This window comes from Gobius niger (genome assembly GCF_951799975.1).
Source record: "Gobius niger genome assembly, chromosome: 2".
NCBI classification, from domain to species: Eukaryota; Metazoa; Chordata; class Actinopteri; order Gobiiformes; family Gobiidae; genus Gobius; species Gobius niger.
Genome location: NC_136853.1, coordinates 19,877,990 through 19,901,967, shown reverse-complemented (window position 1 = coordinate 19,901,967; position 23,978 = coordinate 19,877,990). Strand labels below are relative to the sequence as shown.

The following is a 23,978-nucleotide window of genomic DNA, read 5'->3' as shown; positions in this document are numbered from 1 at the left end:
GGGAGTCTTTGGCTGCCTACAGGTCGGAGGCCCCAATACACACTAATAGAATCACGATGAAGAAGCTAACAGGCTAGTTTGAGTGAAAAAAATGATCGATGCTACGGCGCTTATGGCCTCTAGGGGTATGAGTGACTTAGTACCGCTTTAAGTTCGTATCGTATTAATAAGTTTGGACTTAATGTTATGCACACGCTGATTTGCCCATGGCGTCGTTGCTGCAGTATGTGGCCCGGATGAAATGTGCTTTTTGCTTGCAGCTGTTTAATGCGGCAGCTCGTGGTCCTCGGCACAAAGGTGATCTAATTCAGTCTTTCATTTTCAGTTTGTGTGGTGGTCTGTCAAGCGGTTGAATAGCAGGTGGACGTCTTAAAATGATGTTCCAGATGTTAACGAGGTTTTGAGTGGGTTGTGTTGCTTGTGGATGCGAGCCTTTTGCCCTTCAGCGCACTGCACGGATTACCGGCAGTAAACAATAACTTCCAATGAACGTTCGCGAATAAGAATCTGACGATGCCTCTCCAGACAAAAGCCTTTACATTTTATAGATTTTATGAGCTGAAGGGTCATACCTGCAAGCCTTTTTTAATCAACAGTCAAGTTGATAAAATACGGTATAACGAGAGAAGAATATATCGTTTCTATGGCAATCTTCATTCTGTACATCAACGGCAAATGTTTGAAAAGCTTGTGAGCTGGGGATGAGTGGGTGGATTTTATCCTTGAAGTTGGAATTAAAGTTAAGTACAGTACATACAGTACAAGCACGTTAATAGCACAGATTCATTGAATAACCTTCGGTCCACACACCCTCTGTATATTCCGGTGTCTGGCTTTGTTCCCAGTGACAAGCCTCAAAGCACAGCAGACAAGGGCATGCACATGCGATTGCACTATAGCTTTAAATAGCTCGCGCTCTCGGATAATACAAAAAGACATGAAAGGCTGAGGACATGAGGCATCAATGCAAATTCCATCCTAACTAAACAACAAACTAAAATTGAGCTTTGGGATTAGAATTTCCATCTATCCAGTTGTCCTACTTGTACTCACACCATCACACTCTGAACAGCCTCTCCCTCCTGTTGTTTTCAGGTATTATTCAAATGTAGTTGAAGGGAAATTATGTTTATTCTGTAGGACAGTGGTCTTTGTTTAGGCTGAGTGTGTGTGTGTGTTTGAAGTGGCAGTTACATAATAATGTATATTGTTTGATAAGTTTCACAGTGTGTAAAGTAGAACAGCACAATTTTGGAAAAATGTATCTACTTGATCTAATTAGATGTGCAATGTATGTTTCAAAATTGTGATTTAGCTAACAGGATGTTCATGGTTACAGGCCACCGGTTTTGCATACTGTTTAACTGAGCTTAGACGAGTTGATGCGTAACTGTCTGGTCTTTACGTGTGCGCTCAGTCAAGCAAAAAGACCAGATGTTGTTAGCATTTAGCCTCTCCTCATGGACCCAAACGGGGTGAAGTTAGAAGCGACCAAGCTCTTCCACGTTTTCCCTATTTAAATACAGTTACGTGAGCGTTTACACCAGGGGTCCCCAACTGGCAGACCTGGGTCCAGATCCGGCTTTAGTCCGGACTCCGAAGCCTTTTCATCGTCTCAATATACCGTACTTAATTTCTATGGCTGAATTCAAAGTTATACCAGTTCAGCTTTGAAAATAGACAACCTGTGCTCATGTTATAACATTTTCAAGAGCAATGACTGAATATGTCCGGACCCTGGACATATGTTGAAAGTTTGCCAGAAAAGAGCCCTTTCCCTGTGTCAGCTCTACTGTGCGCACTTGTACAGGTTTACTGTTACATTATTTTATGCCTCAGATTTGTTACGTTTGGCAACACTTTTGCTGCTCTGACCTGCAAATATCCGGCTATCTTGTCCACGCTCCTCACACACCAGTGCGCACTCACCCATCCGCCCCTTTTCCCCTCTTTGCTGCCAAGTGTGGCAAACCTTGCTTTTAACGGACAGTGCATAACAGCCTTTATTAAGGATGTAAAATGAATCGAGGTGGTAACAAATAAAAACGTTTTACCTGTTGTATGGTGTAGTAATTATGGTGGAGGGACCTGCACAGTGTGAACCGGCTGCAGGAGATGTCGGAGAAACAAGACGAGTCCTTCCTTTACAGAGAGTATGTGTCATAGCAGCTCTGTCGGATCCTACCCAGCCTTATGAGTGAGATTTAGAGAAAGTCTTGGATTTGCTCATGAACACGATTGAGCATGTCCCTCATGTGCAGCCCGAGTGTGTGCACGCACAATAATGGCATCTGTGTGAACAGGGCTTTTCCCTAAAGCTGCCTCTCCTCATCCTTTGATCATTGCTTCAATAATGTCAGCACGTTACTTCATTAACATGTTTTCTGCTTTCATACTGCTATGGTATTTCATTCATGAAAAAACACTGTCCTGAGCAGTGATGCCAATAACACGCTACTTAGTGTGTTACATTAATCTGTCTACTTTTTCAGTAACAAGTGATCTAACTCATTACCGGCAATGTAATTAACCTTACTTATCCATGCCACTGTGCTTTAGTATTTTGTAATTGTCCTTAGTAAAAAGATATTTTTGCTTTCTTCTTGCTTCGCAAAGAGTGACGCGATGTATGCGACAAGACACGTTTTCAACATGAGGACCACGGCACAAACGTAAAAACAACAACGGAGGGAGAAGAGAGAGGCGCGTCTTCTCGCTGGAAATACCACCTAGTCACTGTTTTGAGTTTGCCAGCTAAAGATGACAATATTAAGGTTCGCTGCACATTCTGCGCTGACAACAGTGTTATCTAGCTTAAAAAATGCATTGATTTAACCACAGCACAACAGCTGCACACTGAAGTGAATTGGACTCAGTCAATATGTGGTGCCCTCTAGTGGTCAACTCAGTCCAGAAAAGGGCCGTTCTTGGAACAGCAGCGATTGCCTCGCCACTTTTTACTTCACTGGATTCTTTTTAAATTTCTCAATCAGAAGATCAGAAGAATGCACATTCAAAAGCACAACAGGTCAGAGCGCAATAGCATGACAGTGCATCAGGTTAGCTACATCGCAGCACGGCCAGCCAGGCCCACCTTAATGTACCCATAAAACACCCATAAACCCATTAAACAGAACTGATAGTTTCTCTTATTGATACGGTTCTTTATCATTTCGCTTATCAATTCATTAAAAAATAGGCTATAAATTAGGCTGTAATATGAAAAGAAATGACCTATTTTGACATAAACTTCCTCAAAGCATTTTTATAAAGATAATGTAGAATGATTATTAAAATAACAGGATTTAAAGCTATTTCAGTGGCAAACACTCTATTTTTATGAACGAGGGTCAAAGGATATTCTCAGCCCTTCAGCATCGTAGTTTCTGAATGATAGGAGCGAGCGCGCAAAAGCACATGTTTCAGCACGTGCGCTTTGTTTTGGTTCTTAATAACGTAGCAGCTGCACGTATTAGCGTATATGAAGAGGACAGATTCAGACGGGCTCTTTACAAAGTGTAGCGCAGATCCTAAAACAGCGCAGACGTTTGGGATGGTGCGAGTGGTGCGTGTATCTGCAGGTTTATCGTATAAAGAAGCTGCGGTACAAAGCGGATCAATAAGAGGCGTTGTTAATGAAGGAGTCACACGGTTCCGATGGATTACTCATCAGAACCGCTTCTCCTTGTAGATATACTCGGTGCTGCCCCAGTGGGACAAAAGAGCCACTACAAGGAGGCCGAAGAGCCGCATGCGGCTCCGGAGCCGTGGGTTGCCGACCCTCGTGATAGGCCCTTGAATACGGTAGGCCCCTGGGCTCCAGCCCCTGCTAGCCCATTGGTTAAGGCGGCCCTGCGGCCAGCTTATACAATAAAATACAATATAAAAAATGATGAATGCCATTGTATGAACTAATTACAAAACATCCTCCAGACCTGCATACCACTGACTTCAAATGGACTTGACCTCACACACTGTAGGCTATTATCTTCAATCTCAATAGAAAGTTTCAAACGTGTACTTTCATAATGATATAAAGCCATACAGAAAACAGACGGTAATACTGCTTGAGCAAAAAAAAAAAGAGTTGGCACCTGGATGGAACTGATTGTTAGGATCTGGGATTGCTGCAGTTAGTTAGGTCTATTTTCAGCAACACTATGTGCATCCGCTGACTACCTGAACATCCGTAATGACCAGGTCCATCAATGGGCTTGTTCTTCACTGATGGCACAGGCGTAATCCGGTGTGACAATACCAGGATTCATCAGGCTCACATTGTGAAAGAGTGGTTTAGGGAGCATGAGACAAGAGTGGATTGGAGTCCAGGTCTTAACCCCATTGAGAATTTTAGGGATGTGCTGGAGAAGTCTTTGTGCAGTGATCACACTCTCCCATCATCAATATAAACCTTGGTGAAAAGTCAATGCAACTCTGGATCTTCTGACATTGCAGAAGCTTATTAGAACAATGCTACGGTGAATGTGTGCTGTAATCACAACTAAAGAGCCGGTGAGATTATCTTTTGTGGCCACATTTTTTTGTAGTAAAAAGCAGTTTCAGACTCACCCTCTGCACCAAAGCCCTCGGTCACAGGTATAAAATGCTCTGGTCAAATATTCCACCAGATCCTGTCCTTACACAGCTGCATCCGGGTCTGCTTCTCCGCAAATTTGCCATGTGCTCCTTCAGTTCAGTAAATGAAAAGCCATTTTATCTTGAAAACAGTAAGACGTGCACTGTGCGGTGGCGACTCCAAGCATTTATTTTGTCACCTTAGTACAGTTTGGTTTGTGCAGTTCATTCAGTGGAATTTAATGTTTGGCAGTCAATGTCAATCATTAACACTTTTCTGGCAGAGATTGGCATTTTTCGGAAACAGTCGAAGGGGAACTGCACAGTGGCTTGTCTCATAGCTCCTTATCACTGGTGAGGAACCTCCTGTGGTCCGTATGCTAAAGGAGTTATGACTGGAAGCCCCCTTTCCCTATGTCCTCTTCACTGATAGCATGATTTGGACAGCTCTTATGGTGGTCGGTGACGCACATTTGGTTTTGGTATGAGGAGTTATGAAGTTCCTTACTGATATGATGGTAGTGTGGAATATGGTAAACTGTAGGGCAAAACTATTAGACAAAACCATAACATATTCTGCTAACAGGACATTGAATTTGAATGTTGTAGCTCTTTAAATGGTTAATTCATAATTAGCTTAAAAGTTCCTCAGGCTCTCCTTGCCCTCATGGCACAGAGGACTGTATCAAGTGTATAGTATGTCACAGAATCCTTCCCAACTGTGTCTCCTGACCCAGCGTCAGTAGGTTAATAACCAACCGCACAGAAAACAATTCGTCATCAGCTACCTGCCGCTGATAGGTGTCAGCGGATGTCTATGTCCTTGCCACCGCGCCACATGACAAACCGTATCACGCCTGGTGATCTTGGGTTCCCTGAGGCTACTCACGGCTCCTCTACCCAACAGTAACTCCCACTTGATAGCATTCTATCTGTGTGCCATGATCCACATCCAGATAAACTGTCCTATACCCCCCTTTTTTTTTTCTTTGCTCCATTGCTCCATAAATTACACACATCTAGTGGGGCTTTGATGTCTGCTGCTTAATGCCGTATTCTGCCTCAAGGTAACTCAATTTTGGCCTCTAGATTACAATGGGAAACTTACTGTAGTGAGGAGGCTCTTCTGCAATTGCTCTGGATTCTGTCATAGCCAGGGGAGTGACAGTTTGTTGGATAGATCATGGGTAGATAATAAATAAAGCCAGACAAATGGAGATGGTAGTCTTGATAGTCTATCAAAGAAGGAAACCAAGGACAAAACTATACTAAATCTGTTGCGGACATAAAATTAGCGATTAAATACAAAAATTATGCACAGAGAGCACTTTTGCTTTGAAAGAACATACAGCATGCCTCAACACTGGGGTATAGACTGCGCTCCAAATTATTATGCATATGGCATGACAAGATTTTCTAAATTGTCAACTCAAGCAACAGTCAGCATAATTTTCAAGTTTTTAACTGCTTTGAATGTGGTTTAAAAAACCTCCCAAAAATAAATATAGTAATAAAACTCAACATCTACTGTTCCAAATTACTATGCAACTCAGGGTTTCAATACATTTTAAAGCTTGTAATTAACTGAAAATGGTCATTTGTTGAATTTGCAGCATTAGGAGGTTATATTTAATGAAATCAAAAGGTGTTCTCAAAAGGTTCTCTCCTTTTATGCCCATAGCAGCCAGTGATGCAGAGGTATTATTTACAGTATGACATGGTACGTTGTCATGCATGAAGATTTTTTTTATTTGGTCGGGACAGTGCAAGTTAATGAACAAGCCACACCGGATTGTAGCCTTAGGCTGATTTCCATCCATCGTCCCTCATGCGCACTCTCAAACACACTCTCATTCATCCTGTCCTATTGTACATGCTTTTAGTGGTAGGGGAAACCAAGGGAAGAACATGCAAACTCCACACAGAAAGGCCCAGTCCCTGGTGGGAATCGAACCCGGACCTTCTAGCTGTGAAGCACAAGCACTAACTGCTGTGCTACCGTGCCACCAAGATGATTTTGTTTGGGAAAGCACAGCTCTTCTTTTTGTACCATAGAAGAAAGTGGAAAGTCCACATATTTTTCAGAGGTCATTTTCACAGCTTCAGGGAAGGGGGGGAAAGGGGCCGACCAGCTCTCTCCCCATGATTTTGGTCCAAAACGTGATTCCGCCCCCCCTTTGCTAACGTCACAGCCTTGTTGGGACATGGTGGCCATTCACCAACCATCCACTACTCCATTCATCTGACCATCTAGGGTTACACGGCCTCATCAGTGAAAAAGACTGTTTGAAAATGAGTCTTCATGTATTTCTAAGGCCACTGCAGCCGTTTCTGTTCATGAGCTTCAATGAAACCCGGATAGAAGGTTTATGGACAACTGCAGCCTCTGGAGGGTCCTACACCTTGATGTTTGGGAGACTCCAGAGGCACCAGCAGCTTCAAATACCTGTTGTACCTCCTGCTTTGTAGCAGCTGTTCCATTCATCTGATGTATATATCTGGCAGAAACCATTCATATTGTGCCTTTATCTGCACAAACCCGAGTGTGCTTTGAATCATCCACAAATCTTAAATGAAATATCGAATGTTTTCACACCTAGACCAAGGCATTCAACTATTTCATGCAACAGAGAGATCCTTTTTCTTTCCCATATTGCTTGAAAATGGTGGTCTGCTTAATAATGTAGAACGTCCTTTTTCAGCAGATTTTCCCTTAACTGGGCTTAACTGACAACTAATCATCCCAGGTCTCTGAGACTGATGTCAGTGATTCAAAGAGACACGATACCATCCATGAGTTTCATTGAAAACGTTTTTTTTTGTTTTCCTTTATGGCACTGCAATACAATTTACATAATAATTTGGAACACAGTGTAGAGCAGGGCTGAACAATCATCCCAAGTCTCGCTCTAATAATAATTAATAATTAATAATAACAATAATAATAGCAATAATGATAGCGCTTTTTCAGACGCTCAAAGTCATTTTACCATTATTCATTCACTCTTTACTCAATGGAGCCTCAACTTTGCCTGGCTTCAAAGATCTGACCTAATCGGTGCAGAGCAAAGGCGGTATAGGGCTGCTCGATTATTGAAAAAATTATAATCACGATTATTTTTGTCATAATTGAAATCACGATTATTCAAACGATTATTTATCGTATTATTAACTTTACTTTATTTATATATTTATTAATAACAAAAAAGCTATGCTAAATGTTGTGTTTTCTGAACAGTCATAAAAGTACAAATGATTTCAAGTTTGCCTCGGTTTAGGAGAGGTCTCTGTTTCACACCTGCCCCTGCTGGCCAGCCCTCACACCTGCGCAAGTAAACTGAGCAGCGTGGCCTGATGACATCATCACAAAGCGCTGTTTGTTTTTATGTCAGGCAAAAGCATGAGCCATGGCACGTGAAATGCAAAAGGACAATATTCCCAGCGCCGTGAAATAATGCAAGTCTGCTTTGCAAAACAAAAAAACAAAAAAAACTTTTTTTCGATTATGCTAATTTTGTAATTGTTTAGTGTAATAATCGAAATCATAATCGAATTTCGCTTAATTGCACAGCCCTATATGGAATAAAACCCAGCTCTGTCCCCTGACATTCCCCTGTGCAACGAACAGTGACAAACCTTTTTAAATCAATGGTCAAACAACATATATTCAAAATCTGTGTCTTGTTTTCACAGAAATGTCTGGAACCGTGGAGGACATCTCTCAGGTGCACTGGAAGCAGCAGTGGCTGGAGAATGGGACTCTCTTCTTCCATGTATCAATGACAGAATCTGAGCTTTTGCCCGAGTCGACTCAGCCCACAGCCAGGGAGCCAGCCCATGTTCTTCATGAGCACTTACATCTTCTGCACATCTCTGTCATGGTGAGTCACCACAAGCTGCAAATGTGCTTTTTCTTTTTTTTGGGCTATTTTTCTCTTATTGTTTACTCCTTTTACACATTATTTCTAAAAACAGTGCATGAAAAGCCCATTTCAAAGATATAGACAGAGATACTTGTCAAAAGTAATGGCATTGAAGACCATTCGCGAGTTGATTAAATAACAAGTCCTCTTCTTTAGACATATTATTTATTCTGAATAATGTTTAATAGCTCAGCAACATAACTAGATTGCAAGCAGATTGACTATACAAAGAGGTAGCTGTTGCAGTTTCATTCTGTAATAGCTTGTCAAAGATAGATACTGTATTCACATTGGCATCTTGTTCACTTTTTTTTATTGCTTACATTATTGTGTATATTTTTTTGTAATATTGAGCAGCCTTATATTAGATCAGGATCAGAACTGAAAAATCAAATAATAGATTGCAGTGTAAAACGTAACATGTGATGATGATAAAACTTCACAAATAGCCTTAAAGGTCTTGGAGCTGCACTTCTCCCCAAACACTGGTTTTGTAAGACAGAGTAATATGCTCATTGCTTATTTATTTTATCAGACTTATTTTTTTTCAAACGGAACTCACTTTTTGCATTTGGGCCTTTCACTTTTCTCCATTGACTCCTGAACAGCTCTGTGTCCCTCCTCGACCCCACTCCACCTCCGCTTGTCCTCCATGTGTCTTATTTGCCCAGCTAGGGGCTTTTAAAAAAAAAACCGCAAAGACTAATACAAAAGTATGTAGAAGACATTTTTTTCATGTTTTTCCATTCATTTTCCAATCATCATAGGGGTGGGCGTTATGGCGACATTGGAGCACCTTTCGTTCTCCAGGGCTGACGGTCTGTAATTATTGTGAGATTGTTTTATCAGGATCCAAAGCACAAGTGCAAGGCTCGCACGGTGGAGGAAAAGTCGTCTCTTTTCCTGCTACTGTCAGGGAAGGACACCCAAGGACACCCAAGTCCTACTCTGTTTATGTTTTTCTTTTCTTTCTGCAATAAAAGGTTGAAGCCTAAATCTATTGATGGGCACTAGAGCACTGTGGAGGCTCGAAGCCGCTTCCCGCCCTTTTTCATCCGTGTTAATTTCACAGGCCACATGGGATCATTACTATGAATGGGGCTGAATGGCTTATCATTGATCTCCTCTATTCTATATCCATGCGTTACACACTAATGTGAGTGTACTCATTTGGCAGCGAGCCGCTCCTCTCCCGTGCATATTTATGCAGAAGCCGCTGGACCAGGCTCCTCATTCCAGAGATTTTAAACCAGGCTTTTCTGTCTCTAATTCTACTGGACTTTAGTGACCCTCCTCCCGCGGACTACTGCTCTGTGCACTGTTCCCGACTGTGTGTTTATCCACCTGAAACATGTGCAAAGGAGCGATTAAATGAGCTGTCAATCCATGTATTTGAAAATATAAGACTAGCCCCAAACAATGGTGAAACTCTCCTCTTCCAGTCTGCCTTTTACACAATAAAGGTTTGTGTATATTACCACTGTAGTAAGAGTCATGTTGTGAAAGGGTCAGAGAGCGACAGAGCATCACATTACAGCATCCTGACATCATTTATTACATTTTGATCATTTAGAATATGCAATAGTACGTTATTACTTTGATGATTGTCACATTGAATAAATGAGTATATTCAATGTGATGTATAAAAAAGGGATATTTAGTCAATCTTCTTCTTCAGTGTGTAATTGAAGATATATTTGCCATTATAAATATTGTAATATTATAATAAATCACGATAATATCAAAATTGTGATTTTATAATTAAAAACTATGTTACATTGATGACATAGGAAGAGGGAAAGATCCATAGAACTCTGACTCACTACTTTTTTATTTCAATGACTTGAACATCACAATACATTAGGTATTAGAGAAACAAATGCAAAGGCGTCAAATCATGTGCATAAATAAATACATAAATAATAGAACTTAATAAAGGTGCGTAAGAACAGGAAGTGAAGTCAGTGCAGCTGTACAGGCGCCTCAAGTCTTCATGCTCTGACCTGCTTACTGCACCTCTACTCGACCAAAGCCTTATGCCAAAACCATTCGCTTGTTGATGAGCAATTTTGCGATTAATCACGGTTGACTGCAATGACAAATTGGCAATAATAAATTGCGCTTAAAATTATTTGGATTTGCGATTAACCCTTGTGTTCCGTTAGAAAGCACTAGCCGCAATCATTTCATGCCTCCTTTTTGACTGCTGTAAAAAATATAGATGATAGATGATAATATATAATTAACATAATTATGTTAACATAAAAATATTTAAAGGAATAGGCCACCGTTTTTACATACTAAAATATGTTCTTACCTCACTTTAGACGTGTTAATATATCCCCGTCTGGTCTTTGTCCGTGCGCTCTGTCACGCAAACGGAGCACATACGCAGCCTCTCCCACATGTCACATAGCTCCAAAAAAGCTCACGATAGAAGCTACCAAGCTCTTCCACGTGTTCCCTATTTAAATAAAGTTACGTGAAGTGTTTTCATGCGAAGTATATTTACACAGAAATGTAACGTGTCGATTTTATAAGCAGATAAAAAGGGGGACTATATTGTGAGGCGTAATGATACGAGGAGTAAAACGTCCGCGCAGTAACTCCTAAAGGTTATTGACGGAAGTGAGCGGGGGAAGTCTTTAGGAGTTACTACGCGGACGCTGTGCTCCTCGTATCATTACGCCTCACAATATAGTCCCCCTTTTTATTTGCTTATAAAATCGACATGTTACATTTCTGTGTAAATATACTTCGCATGAAAACACTTCACGTAACTTTATTTAAATAGGGAACACGTGGAAGAGCTTGGTAGCTTCTATCGTGAGCTTTTTTGGAGCTATGTGACATGTGGGAGAGGCTGCGTATGTGCTCCGTTTCCCTAGCAGAGCGCACGGACAAAGACCAGACGGGGATATATTAACACGTCTAAAGTGAGGTAAGAACATATTTTAGTATGTAAAAACGGTGGCCTATTCCTTTAAAGCCAATCTGAAAAGATGAACAACAAATAACACACAAAATGGCTCATTTTCCACATAACAAGCAGTATAAATATACTCACATCAGCAGGTGCTACTACAGTGAAGAGTGGACAATTCTGCACACTTACTCCAATAAAACTGCATTTCAGACAACGTTTCGATCCATGTGGATCTTCCTCAGGTTATGAGGAAGATGAGCCTATTTTCAGGGGAAATGCTGTTACTTCAGTTTGAACTGTAAAAATCACAAATGTTACCTCTGAACAGAAGAAACAACAAATTAACAAGAATTCATGACTTCGTACATAGTGTGATGGCAGAGCAATCATAAATTGAGATAAAAATATTTAATCGCGATTAATCTTATGAATGTCATAGCCAACCCTCAATTAATCGCAAATTAATCACACATTTTAATCTATTCTAAATGTCCCTTGAATTATCATTTTAATACTCTAATACTCTTATCTATGGTGACCAGCTCCATGACTCTGGAAAGAAGGACACTTGAGCTCAAAAGTTTGGACAAAGGATCAAAAGTGAGGACACATGCTAATTAGCTGTATATTTTTAATGTTACATTATATTCAAATGTACATCGATATTGTTGCATTATGTTGCATTTTATCGTCTAATGATTGTAAAATCTACAGTCGGCCTTAAAGCCTTTTTAACATTATTTAGTCACGTGCAGATATGCATTTTATAGTAAGTAACAGGTCTCCATGGTACAGGTTAGATTTTAGGCCCGAGCCCGGCCCGGATGTCGGGTCGGGCTCGGGCCGGGCCAAGATTTCACGCATGGGGTTTGGGTCAGGCTTGAAGTTAGTTTTTTTTTTTTCATTTTTTACTGATCATTAGAATCTCTTGCTGTAGGCTTAGTCTATTGGATACAACATGTGGTTATACTCAATATAAAACAGAGCAGTCCTGGAGGGAGGTGGTGCAGGTGCACAAGTGCTGGCTGTGTTGTCACCAGTGCTTCATTTGTAAATTAGTATGTTCAGGAGCACTTTTGGTCTGATGTGATGGATTCAGGGAACAGGCCAAAACATTTTCCGGAACACTCTCATTAAGCACCATTATATCCGATAAATATTTTGCCCGATCCTCCTAAATACTTCCCGGATCCTTTACTGGTTGTCACGTTTAAGCAGCATGGTCAGGCTTTGACTGGTGCCACGCAGAGAACATCGCTGTTCACTCTTTCTCTCAGGACAGCGTTTCATTTACAGTGGATAAATAAGCAGTTTGGTTCCTGTTGCTGCGTAAAAAGTCGGCTTTTGTAAATGCAGCGCGAGGCGGAGGAGGAGAGAGAGACGTAAAAGAGGAGACGACAAAGAGTAGACAGAGACATGGAGCTGCGGCTCGGGCACGTGACCCCTCCCCTCACACATCTCTCGGCCTGCATGTGCAGGCGCTACTCCTGCGTGCACGTGAGCCGTGCGCGTAGCCGTGTACCCCTCACATTCGGTGCTACTGCTGAATGCACTCCGCAGATCCTCCTACCCGAGCCTTAAATAAATCATTATTTACGTCAGGTTTGTTTTGGGCTCTGGCCGACAATTCAAGGTCGGGCTTTATGTCCGCGGGCTTGGGTTGAGTCGGGCGTGATTTTTTGGGCCCATCTAACCTCTACTCCATGGTAACGCTGAGGGGGCTCTTTGGTTCACAGGCTGTGTGAAGGACATGAGTTGGTGATACCTGTCTCTTCCCTGGCCTGCTCCCTCAGAGCCTGTGTGCATGGCTGTGCTGTCAGCTCGCGCTGCATGAGCCGCAGCATGAGCGGCTGCTCGGAGCGGTTGCTCAGAGCGGTTGTAGCTGATCACAGGGCGGGTCTGGCGGGTTCGCTTCACGGGCACAGCACGACTGAAGCAAAAGGTGGATGTTCCCACACCGGCTGTGGAGAATCTAAATGAACATGCGAATTAAAAGAGCCAACATCACTGACAACAGATGCTGATAAGGAGGCACGAGGTCACAAACAGCGTTAATTGGACGATTACAAAAATAACACAGTTAAAATTGATTTGTGTGACAGCACTAATTTGGACAGCACTAATGAAAATCCAGCTTAGGAAATCAGAGTTATTACTGATCTGATACTGATTACTGATACCTAAAAAAAAACAACAAAAAAAACCAAAACAATAATAATAATAAAAATAATAATAATAATAATGGGTTGTAAATTTGTATTGGCTGCATTAGTGGACAATATAACATTTTAAAATGACATTTTGAAAATGGTCAAGCTAAGGCTTGTAATTAAACAAATATTCAGTATCTCAAATATGGAAACAGTAATGGACAAATCAAAAGCAAAAAATGCCCCCCCCCCAAAAAAAAAAAAAAGGCATGAAATGCTCCAACAGAAACACATCCTGGCCCTAGTATTCATACTTATAAATGATCAAATCATATAAAGCAGATCAAGCACTTCCTGCAGCTCACCAGAGCCGTGGGAACATATTTTGGTTGGGGGGTGCTGAGAAACAAAATTCCCACGAAAAATTATTTCCCATTTATTAATATTGCCTGCAATTCGCAATATTGCAGGCACCAGGGTGTGCTGCATCACCCTCAGCACCTCAGTTTTATATTCAATCTTTGCATATTTGCAAGTTTCTTGATGAAAATAGCTTTAAAATTTATTATTATATTTTCAAAGTAAAAGTAAAAGTAAAGAAAATTGATTAACATTATCGTTTAGTTTATATTTTGATAAATATATATTAACATATATATACATTTACACTTACATTTTATTAACACAGAAATTAAAGCTGCCCTAAGCTAATCCATGCTGGTCCGGAATCCTTGAATTCAGGCATTCACACATTGCATCGCTATGCACCACTTTGGAAACAGCACCTCATGCAGACACATGTAACACATGTAACACAAACACGTTAAATGATCAAAAAATAAGTGCAAATGTTTGAATCAGCAACAGTTTTCTCGAGTTTATTAAAACGTTTGTAAACTTATTACAGAAATTTACAAAAGATGGTGAATTGATAAACATCTGGCCCCCCTGTTCTGATGCAGCTGAAATCCTGATAGTGTCCATGTCCGTTTGTCAAATAGCCGGGTGAGGGAGGGAGGTGCAGAACCGGGGTCACTCCTGACACCTACTTACAATATTCCTCGAGAATATCTTAAGGCAGCTTTAAAAAGTACAAGCTAAGCTTTTCTCTAAATATATGATAAAACAGAATTCCACTCATTTTAACAATGTAAATAACCCCCAGCATAGACAATAAGTGAATGCTAATGAAATTGAAACTTAGATTTAATCTTAATTGAATTGAAATGTGATTGATTTAATTCTCGGATAGCAATTTGGACTAGAATAAGAATAATAGCAGAGGTATTTCTAAACAACCTTTCATTTACCTTACCTTGCCGTATGTCATCCATCTGACAATTGTTCCTTGCTGTGTAAAATAGTCACTGGAAAGAGATGAATATTATGTCATATTAGTAGAGTGTTGTTCTTTTGGCCTAAAGGCGTATGTTGTTTTACTGAAAATCATGTGTGATGTTGTCAGACCATGGGCCAAGCTGATCTCTTTTTCTAACATTGAGCTGTCAAAATCTCTACTCTCATGTGAATGGTTCCCCCACTCTCTCTCTCTCTTTTCTTCACATTGTCGCATGCTGATATAGATGTGGGACAAGACAGATTAAAATGACACACCACAATGTAGACGGCTGCACGGGGATTGTCATTTTCTGTCACGGTTTGTCAGAAGAGGTCTATGATTGACTTGTGCTTTTAAATGGATACAGTGTTCTTGCAGAAGGGTATTCTCACACATAAAGATACAGTCCTACTGATACTTGATGTCTTTTCTCTTATGACACTATGTGAGTTTTATTATATATAGTTTACATTTCCAACTTTTATATTCTTTGATGAGTATCAAGTAAATAATTATTGTATAATGTACCTCTCTCCAGCCAGAAAGAGGTTACGGGAAGAACTAAACTTCAACTATCACAAGTGTGAAGTTCCAACTTCTTGCCTACATTTAGCCTGTTTTGAACATTAACACACACTGCCCCCGGATATGTTTTTCACATATAGTATACATATTTGATTGTCGCCTAGTTCAATTCATGAGGGCAAACAGGTATCAGTGTAATGTAATATTTCGTTATGTATTTGTTATATAAAGAAGAATTTGACAACACTTGAAAGTGCATCACCTCCCAGTACTGTACATGGTGTCTGGGAGACATCATAACAGTAACACTATACAGTATATACAATTATTTTTGATGAAGTATAATTGTATTTTTTCCTAATAACAAACAGGATTATGACGTTCAGATGTCTATCTTACTTGCGAGTATGACAGGAAGTTTTAACAAATGATTGCTGGAGTTCACTCAGAGGACAGGTAGTATTTTATTGAAATGAGCTGCTGTAAAGCCCGGCAGTTCACAGACTTTCAATGTCCTGTGTTATGGAACATAATCTATTTCTGCAGATCTAGAGCTCTATAGAACGGTACCAAATGTAAAAGAGACACTGTTGAATCAGTCATTTTGTTCAAATTAGGAAACTAGGAAATTAAATAAATGACTTCTGATGGGGGAGGAATCCTATTTTCAAATTGAATTTGAGCAGTTTCTTATAATTGAGCACGCAGCTGCATATTTATAAGTGAACAGACACAATGTTGAGTACGACTAGTCTATCTCTGTCAAGATATAAGCCCTATGCAAGACACTGTTTCTCAACTGGTTGTTCGGAACCCAAAAGTGGGTCATGAGCCTTTCCCAGAAAGCATTTGTTTCAATATTTATCTACTGAAAAAGTATACAAACAATCCATTAAAATGACTAATGATGTTATTTTGATTATTTTATTATAATTTCATTGCCAGACAACAATAATTTCTAAAGGAAAATATAGTATTTTACATTATGTATGTCCAATTCAATTCTATTTTGGTTAGCGGCTCATCATTTTATGGTGATGGTGGGTCCCAACACCACACCAGTGGAGAACCACTGCACTAAGATTCAGCGCACACTCATGGAATGGCTTTCTTCTATTTAAGCAGTCAATGGCAATGTATGACCGTCACTGTGGTGGGTCACTAAGGTGTTTGACACAATTGTGCCTTGAGCCAAAGCAAGGGTGACACAAATTAATTTTGTCCTTGCAAGGTAATGCTGCTTTAAAATCAAAAAGGTTGCTAAAGCTTATTCCATTAAAGCTTCAGACAGGTGGATTTGAATGTCTCCCAGCTTTAATTGATTCAATCATTTTACACATTTGGGATATTGCACATGCCATCATTGTAAGTTTTAATTAAAAACTTGTGCAACGTAACTGGAAGCAAATTTCTGCCATAGTATGGAAGATGTTTTTCCCATCTTTACGGATGATTTTGCCATCCGTAAACTCCGGTCAATAATTTCCCTACATGTACGTCTGTGTCTGATCTCAGTGGCCGCGTTACATCGGTTGAATTTCAACCAACCATTTAGCGAGCGGGGGAGGACAGGGCTTGTAGGTGACGTCAAGCATTTGCGCCGCATTTGCTGGTTGTAGTTTGGCCATGGCGGCGGATACAGATGTAAAGGAAGCTCTTCAATCCGTCTTGGCTCGGCTCCAAAATATCCAGAAATTAAAATTAAAGCCTTGGAATGTGCAAGGAATGATCCCAAGAGAGTAGAGTTATAGAGTTATAGAGTTATGATGAAGTTATGACATAGTTATGACATAGTTATGACAGAGTTATGATAGAGTTATGACAGAGTTATTATAGAGTTATGATAGAGTTATGACAGAGTTATGACAGAGTTATGACAGTGTTATGATGGAATTATGACGGAGTTATGACAGTGTTATGATAGTGTTATGATAGTGTTATGATAGAGTTATGATAGTGTTATGATAGTGTTGTGATAGAGTTATGATAGTGTTATGATAGAGTTATGATAGAGTTATGATAATGTTATGATAGAGTTATGATAGTGTTATGATAGTGTTGTGATAGAGTTATGATAGTGTTATGATAGAGTTATGATAGAGTTATGATAATGTTATGATAGTTATCATAGAGTTATGATAGTGTTATGATAGAGTTATGATCTATATATAGATATATCTATATATCTATCTATATATCTTTATCGCAAAATAATTGAGCAAATTAAAGTGAATGTTTTTATTCATTAATTTGTTATTTCATGTATTGATTGATTGATTTGGTCGGGACAGTGTACGTTAATGAACACACATGGGTCTTATTTTCTAGCAGTAAGTGTCATGTAATTTTGCATCTACATGTCTTATGTCAGATCCTACAATGTGGCTATGAGATCTGTTTGAACTTCGTGACTAAACCCAGCGACTCAAAGCACATTCACGGTGGTAAAAATATATTGGTCGGCACTGCAAGGTGTTTGTGACACTTGAGATGTCAAGTGCAGAGCACTCTCACCCCTCGGCTGAGATCTAATTAAATATTGTCATTTTGCTGCATGTAGTAAAAGATAATTGCGACATTTGAGGCAGCAGGGTAACATGGGTTTCCATTTTGTACGAATTGTTTTATTTGTACAGAGAGCAACAAATGAACGATGAAACAGGGGTAACATATGAATGTTTCCCCATTTAAACAGAGTATGTCAGCACTTATCATGAGCTGCCCCTGGCTGCTATCAGTCACACGACACTCTACCTCAACAAAGTAAACACCACTTGGCTTCTTCTAATCCCAACAGGCAGTGTGCTCGGAGTTTCTTCCTCTCAATAATCTCTGCCGGGAGAAAGACTCTTGATATTTTGGTAAATCTAAATATCACTGACAGTAAGACAGATACAATGAATGTGATTGTAGCATGTTTGATAAATGAAACGTATCGTTTTCCCTCTTTAGTGTGTTTGAAGAGCCTATAAAAATCATAAACTCGGATTTACTATATGCTTAAATTAAAAAATAAAGACTTCAGCTTTATATTGTAACATATTTGTTATAATATTTGCATTCCATATTTAAATGTTATGCGTTCATCTCTGTGGCTAACCATGAGCCGCTGCTGTAGGGGAACAGGTTAATTGCTTTATTTTGTGGTCTTGTGGTATAAACTTACTATACAGCTCCGAGCCGTGCGTTTCTTAGTTTTTGCGTTAAAACTGTGTAATGCATCTTTTTCCATCCTTACATACTGTACTGCTATTAATCATGCATCCCACCATGCAGTTTTGTCCTGACACCCAGTCAGCTTAAGGTGACCTCTCTAAAGCGGGACATTTTAAATGGGCTCATATCTCCAGTGGCCAGTCCCTGTTTCACACAGGGTCCTTTACTCCTTTTGCTCAACACTGGAGGTTGGGTGTTTTACAGCAAAAGCTTTTGTCTTTAAAAAATCCTCCAGTATAATCCCTAAAATGAACAGCAGTTTTTTTTCCTGCTTGGATAAATTGAACAGTCTATAATTAGAAAGACAGGAGAGTTTAGATTTCCCAACAGTACATGACAGTAGAGCAGAGGTCTTTCAGGGCTCATTGGTTTGACTTGTATACCTATGGGAATGGACTGTGCAAAATTGTCTTTGTTTTAAATAAGTGTGTAGTACATTTTACCTACATCTTGGAGGTTTTGGGGAAAAATGGAAGTTACTGCTGGAAATTATAGCGTTATACTTATATGCATGTACTTTATAAGCTTGACTTCCACATGGGTTGGCAGAAATGTGCCCATGAGCTTGTTTCTCTTTTATATCCCAAGCATGTGCATAATGAACACGAGTTGAGCAGCATCTGCGTGTGATCATAACAGATAGCATTCCTCCATTTGTACAGCCAGTAAGACTTCAGTGTGAACACCTGTACACAAACATGTTCAGGCACAACCGGATATTCATTTCTACCTTTTCTCCTCTGACCATTCTTCTACCTTCTCAATCTCTTCTGTTGCCTGGGAAACAGTTACCGATGGAGACCAGGAGTTCAGGGAACAAAAGGAAGGTACTGAAGGAAGAAAATTGAATAATAGTGTTCTTTAAACACACACACAGCATCCAGGTGCATTCAAAGATTATCATAGAAGGGCTTAGGTATGCCCTGGATGCCTGCATTTTTATTAAGAGAATGGCTGTAACTTTATTATCTTGTAGCGATTGGTTATAGAGGAGTACTAACTTCAAAACGGACACTCTCAGGGTACCATTGACCGTACTTTTCTTTTTCTTTTACCTTTATCTAAATGTGTGATTGAAACAGCGGTTTTCATTCAGTCGTGCTGGCTGTTCTCTCTCTCGCAATGCATTGTGGTCTATATCAACCTGTTTAGTGACCACCGCTGCTCACTCCTTTTCAGAATGCATTGTGGGAAATTTTGAGTACACAACTTTTTTTTCTCTGGACATTCAGATGGCGTGATGGTGTATTTTTTGGCTTTTTCTCAAAGAATTCGAATGAAAGCACAAAAAAGTTTTTTTCACTCATGGTCAGTGATGTTGTGAAGCCATTTATTGTGGAAAAATGTGTGATCTGATTTCAAATCACCATAACACCGTGTCTTGCATGAACAGCGCGTTTGAGCTCTCCCCACAGTGGTTCAATGATACTGGGGTCAGGTGTCGTGAACAAGAGCTGGCAGACCCAAAATGCAGAAGCGAAAGGATTTATTTTATTTGTAACAAGACAAGTGGATGGGGGGGATGGGTGATCCTGGACGGCGAGGAAGGTAAGTGGAAGGGGGGAATCCGGGACGGGGAATCCGGGACGGCGAGGAAGGTAAGTGGAAGGGGGGATCCTGGACGGCAGCGGAGGGGAGGTAGGTGGTTGGTGGGGAATCCAGACAGATGTGATACAGGAAACTAAACAGGTATGACAATAGTATGAAATAGGCTGAGAGATGATCACCGCATGAGTGACGAACAATCTGGCAATGGAGTGGAGGTCTGGCGGCATTTTCTGCAGAGTGATTGCATGATGAGATACAGGGGTGGAGCACAGCAGGTAACTGATGAAGGAACCGCCCAGGAACTGACAAACAAGGTAAACACACAAGGGGAGGGGGAGATGGAAGGAAGGGAGGAGTGGCTGGACCACAACATCAGGAGACTTAGATGGACACTCCAGAACCTTCACTTTATTCTGATGGCGTCAGTGGCATCAACGAAACACATCCATAATTCACAGTAGGTGTGGTGCACTTTTTGTCATATGACGGCCGACGATCATTGAACCACTGTGGGGAGAGCTCAAACGTGCAGTTCATGCAAGACAGCCCAGGAATTTACAGGAACTGGAGGCCATTAGATTATACAGAACCTTCTGCACAACTCCCACAAAAGACTCCAAGCTGTCATTGATGCTGAAGGCAGGGATGTGTAAACTTTTTTACAGGGTCATTTTGGTATTTTTGTTTTGTTTTTTGTTATGGTAATTAAAAAAAAAAATCTATATTTATTTTCACTGATTTTTTGTGTGTTTTCATTCATATACTTTGAGAAATGGACCAAAAAAAATACACTAGGGTGTGTAATTTTTTTGTATATTTTATTTATTTACTTACAAAGCAAAATGGGACAATTATATCATTCAGGTTTGTTGATGTTGAAGTCCGTTTTGTAAAAGGGAATTCCCAGAAGCACAAAGCTTATGGACAGGGACCCACTTCTTGGCACAGCTGTCTACAGGGCAGAATGTACAGTGGGAACCAGATGTTTACATGTATAAAAAGACACATTATGCATTTTTTCCCTCACAACATGAACAGAATGAGAATGTAGAATTAACTTACTTTTTTAGGTCGATTAGAATTTTCTAAATTATTTCTACACAGTTTTATATTACTTTTCACCAAACCAAAAGTTTATGTTCCCAGATATTTGAACTTATCACATGCCCAAATTATGTTGCTTGGCTCTGCCTGATCCACCTCTTCTTAAAACTAAACTTTGCCAGAGATCTTAAGCATTGTTCTCAGGAAGGAACAGGCCACCGTTTTTCCATACTGAGATATGTGCTTACCTGAGCTTAGACGAGTTGAAACGTACCTGTCTGGTCTTTATGCGTGCGCTCAGTCACACAAAGCGACTAAAGATGTTGTAAGCATTTGGCCTCTCCCAGTATGTTTCTATGGCTCCAAACGGGTTGAAGTTGGAAGCTACCACGCTCTTCCACGGGCACAAAGACCATACAGGTACACATCAACTCGTCTAAGCTCAGGTAAGAACATATCTCTGTATGGAAAAACTGTGTCGCCTGTTCCTTTAAACATAGTCAGGGTTGAGGCCTGTTTCATGTTCTCACGGGGTGTGGTCCACACGTTTGCTGCATGAAGGTTTTGTACCCCTGCTTCACCGCACTCACACTGCTCTGTGCTGCTGGAGACAGCTCCACAGATCGCTCCAAGCGGCGAACTCCTTTGCCAGGACGTTTGTGACTATACGTTTGCAAGCATGGAGATGATTCGATAGACAATAAATATAATTTATCTTGTTTTCACGTTGCTGCAATATTTTTCATTTATTTAAGTCTGAGCCAGCTAATGCAGGGAAGGAACCACCATCTTCTAATATGTTGTTTTCACTGTCAACTATAGCCTGATTCGTGATTTAATGATATAGCTTTGGGAGTATATCAAATTGACCTTAACCTGTATACTGTAACGGTAGTACTCGCGTGCTATGTTATCCTGACTAACTGAAGCACACTATAGTGCTATCGATTCATCCTTGTGTGTTGTTCTCTTAATGGCCATTTAGAATGTGTGATTAAAGTCTCTGGAAATTCTCCCATTAGCTTATAGTTAAAGTTCTCTATTCTCCTCCTTAGTGATGGCAGATGTGTTTTGCTCACAGCTATCAATGACTCACTCACCAATTGGGAGCATCTGTGCATTTCAAGCTCTCAAAGTGTTAACAACTATAACGCTGCACAACCAGCTGAAAGAAAAAAATTAAAATGACAAATTCTCTGGAAAGTATTGCAGTTGTGATTAGATTTTGCAATATTTTTTAAAAGAAGAAATAAAAATTCAGGTCACTGTGGACGTTCTAAACACAACCAGGGACATTTGAGAGAAGACTGTAATATGACACTTTTTGTTAACAGTCATGCCTCCGTTTAATGCTTCCACGTTGTTTTACTAGAGGCACATTGAGTTGCCTTGTGTACATAGAAAAACTTGCCTTGCCTTGCCTAGATGCTTTTGTGAGTCTTTGCCTTGTTTTTGTGGGGTTCGTTGGATTTTTTTTTGCTGCAGGGAGTCCGTGGTGGTCCTGGAAAGGGCAGCTTTTTGAAAGTGGACATAGAGCTAGCTTGTTAGCTAGCTATTTGAGACCTGCGGTTTCTTCTTCTGAGACAATGGGGAGACATCAGCCCCCCCCCCCCCCCCCCCCCCCATGCCTGCAGTGGAGATTTCACAGGAGGAGCTGCAGGAACCAAAAAAGGGGAGGAGGTACCCGGGCGAGACTCACAGCTAAACCACACATGCCTTCTATTGTTTCGGCTAATGTTCGTTCACTGGAAAATAAAACAGATTAACTTCTAAGCACTTTCCAGAAGATAGTGAAAGACTGTTGTGGAGCGGAGGGAGCTGTGCAGGAGGAAGAGAAAGGAGGAGGGGGAGGAGCTGACCAGTGCTAATTATAGTGCTTTATCTACTGAAAAAGTATAAACAATCCATGAAAAATGACTAATGATGTTTTTTTGATTGTTTTATTATAATTTCATTGACAGACAATATTAATTTGAAGGAAAATGTAGTATTTTACATTATGTATGTCCAATCCAATTTCTTCTATTTAAGCAGTCAATGTATGACCGTCACTGTGGTGGGTCACTAAGGCTCAATTGTGCCTTGAGCCAAAGCAAGGGTGACACAAATTAATTTTGTCCTTGCAAGGTAACGCTGCTTTAAAATCAAAATGTTGATAAAGCTTGTTACATTAAAGCTTCAGACAGGTGGATTTGAATGTCTCCCAGCTTTAATTGATTCAATAATTTTGCACATTTGGGATATTGCACATGTCATCATTGTAAGTTTTAATTCAAAACTTGTGCACCTTAACTGGAAGCAAATTTCTGCCATAGTATGGAAGACGATTTATGATGGCTCGCTTCACTCACTCGGGCGCATTACATATGTCACGACCAAACACTAGCGAAAATCAGATCCAATCGTTTCATAGGAGTTCAGTTGTGAAGTTCCAGACCCTTGTTCCAGACCCCAGACCCTATACTTACTTACTCGCAAGTAAGTATAAGCACTTTATTTGTCATTGTACAACCATTCAAAAACATGTGTTCAGGTGTTTGTCCTGAGTCTGTGGGTCAACCTGACCAGTATGTTTTTGGAGGTTGGGGAAACTGTTGCACCCGGAGGAAACCTGGCTGGCTGCTTTCAGTCTCCTCTGAGCCTCTGAAATGGTGCAGCGCCTCCTGGGTTTGTCCCTGTTGGTGTTGGAGCATGGTGTCCTGCACTGGTCACCTCCTCCTCCACCTCCTCCT

General features: G+C 40.4%; 1 protein-coding gene across 1 annotated transcript in view; it reads left to right on the top strand.

Annotated features, from left to right (window-relative positions):
- The window catches only part of astn2 (astrotactin 2), a 294,590-nt gene that overhangs the window by 70,042 nt on the left and 200,570 nt on the right, over positions 1-23,978 (top strand). The window contains exon 2 of the mRNA XM_079580868.1: positions 8,269-8,456. Within this exon, the coding sequence (XP_079436994.1) occupies positions 8,269-8,456 (188 nt within the window). The remainder of the gene's footprint in view (positions 1-8,268; positions 8,457-23,978) is intronic.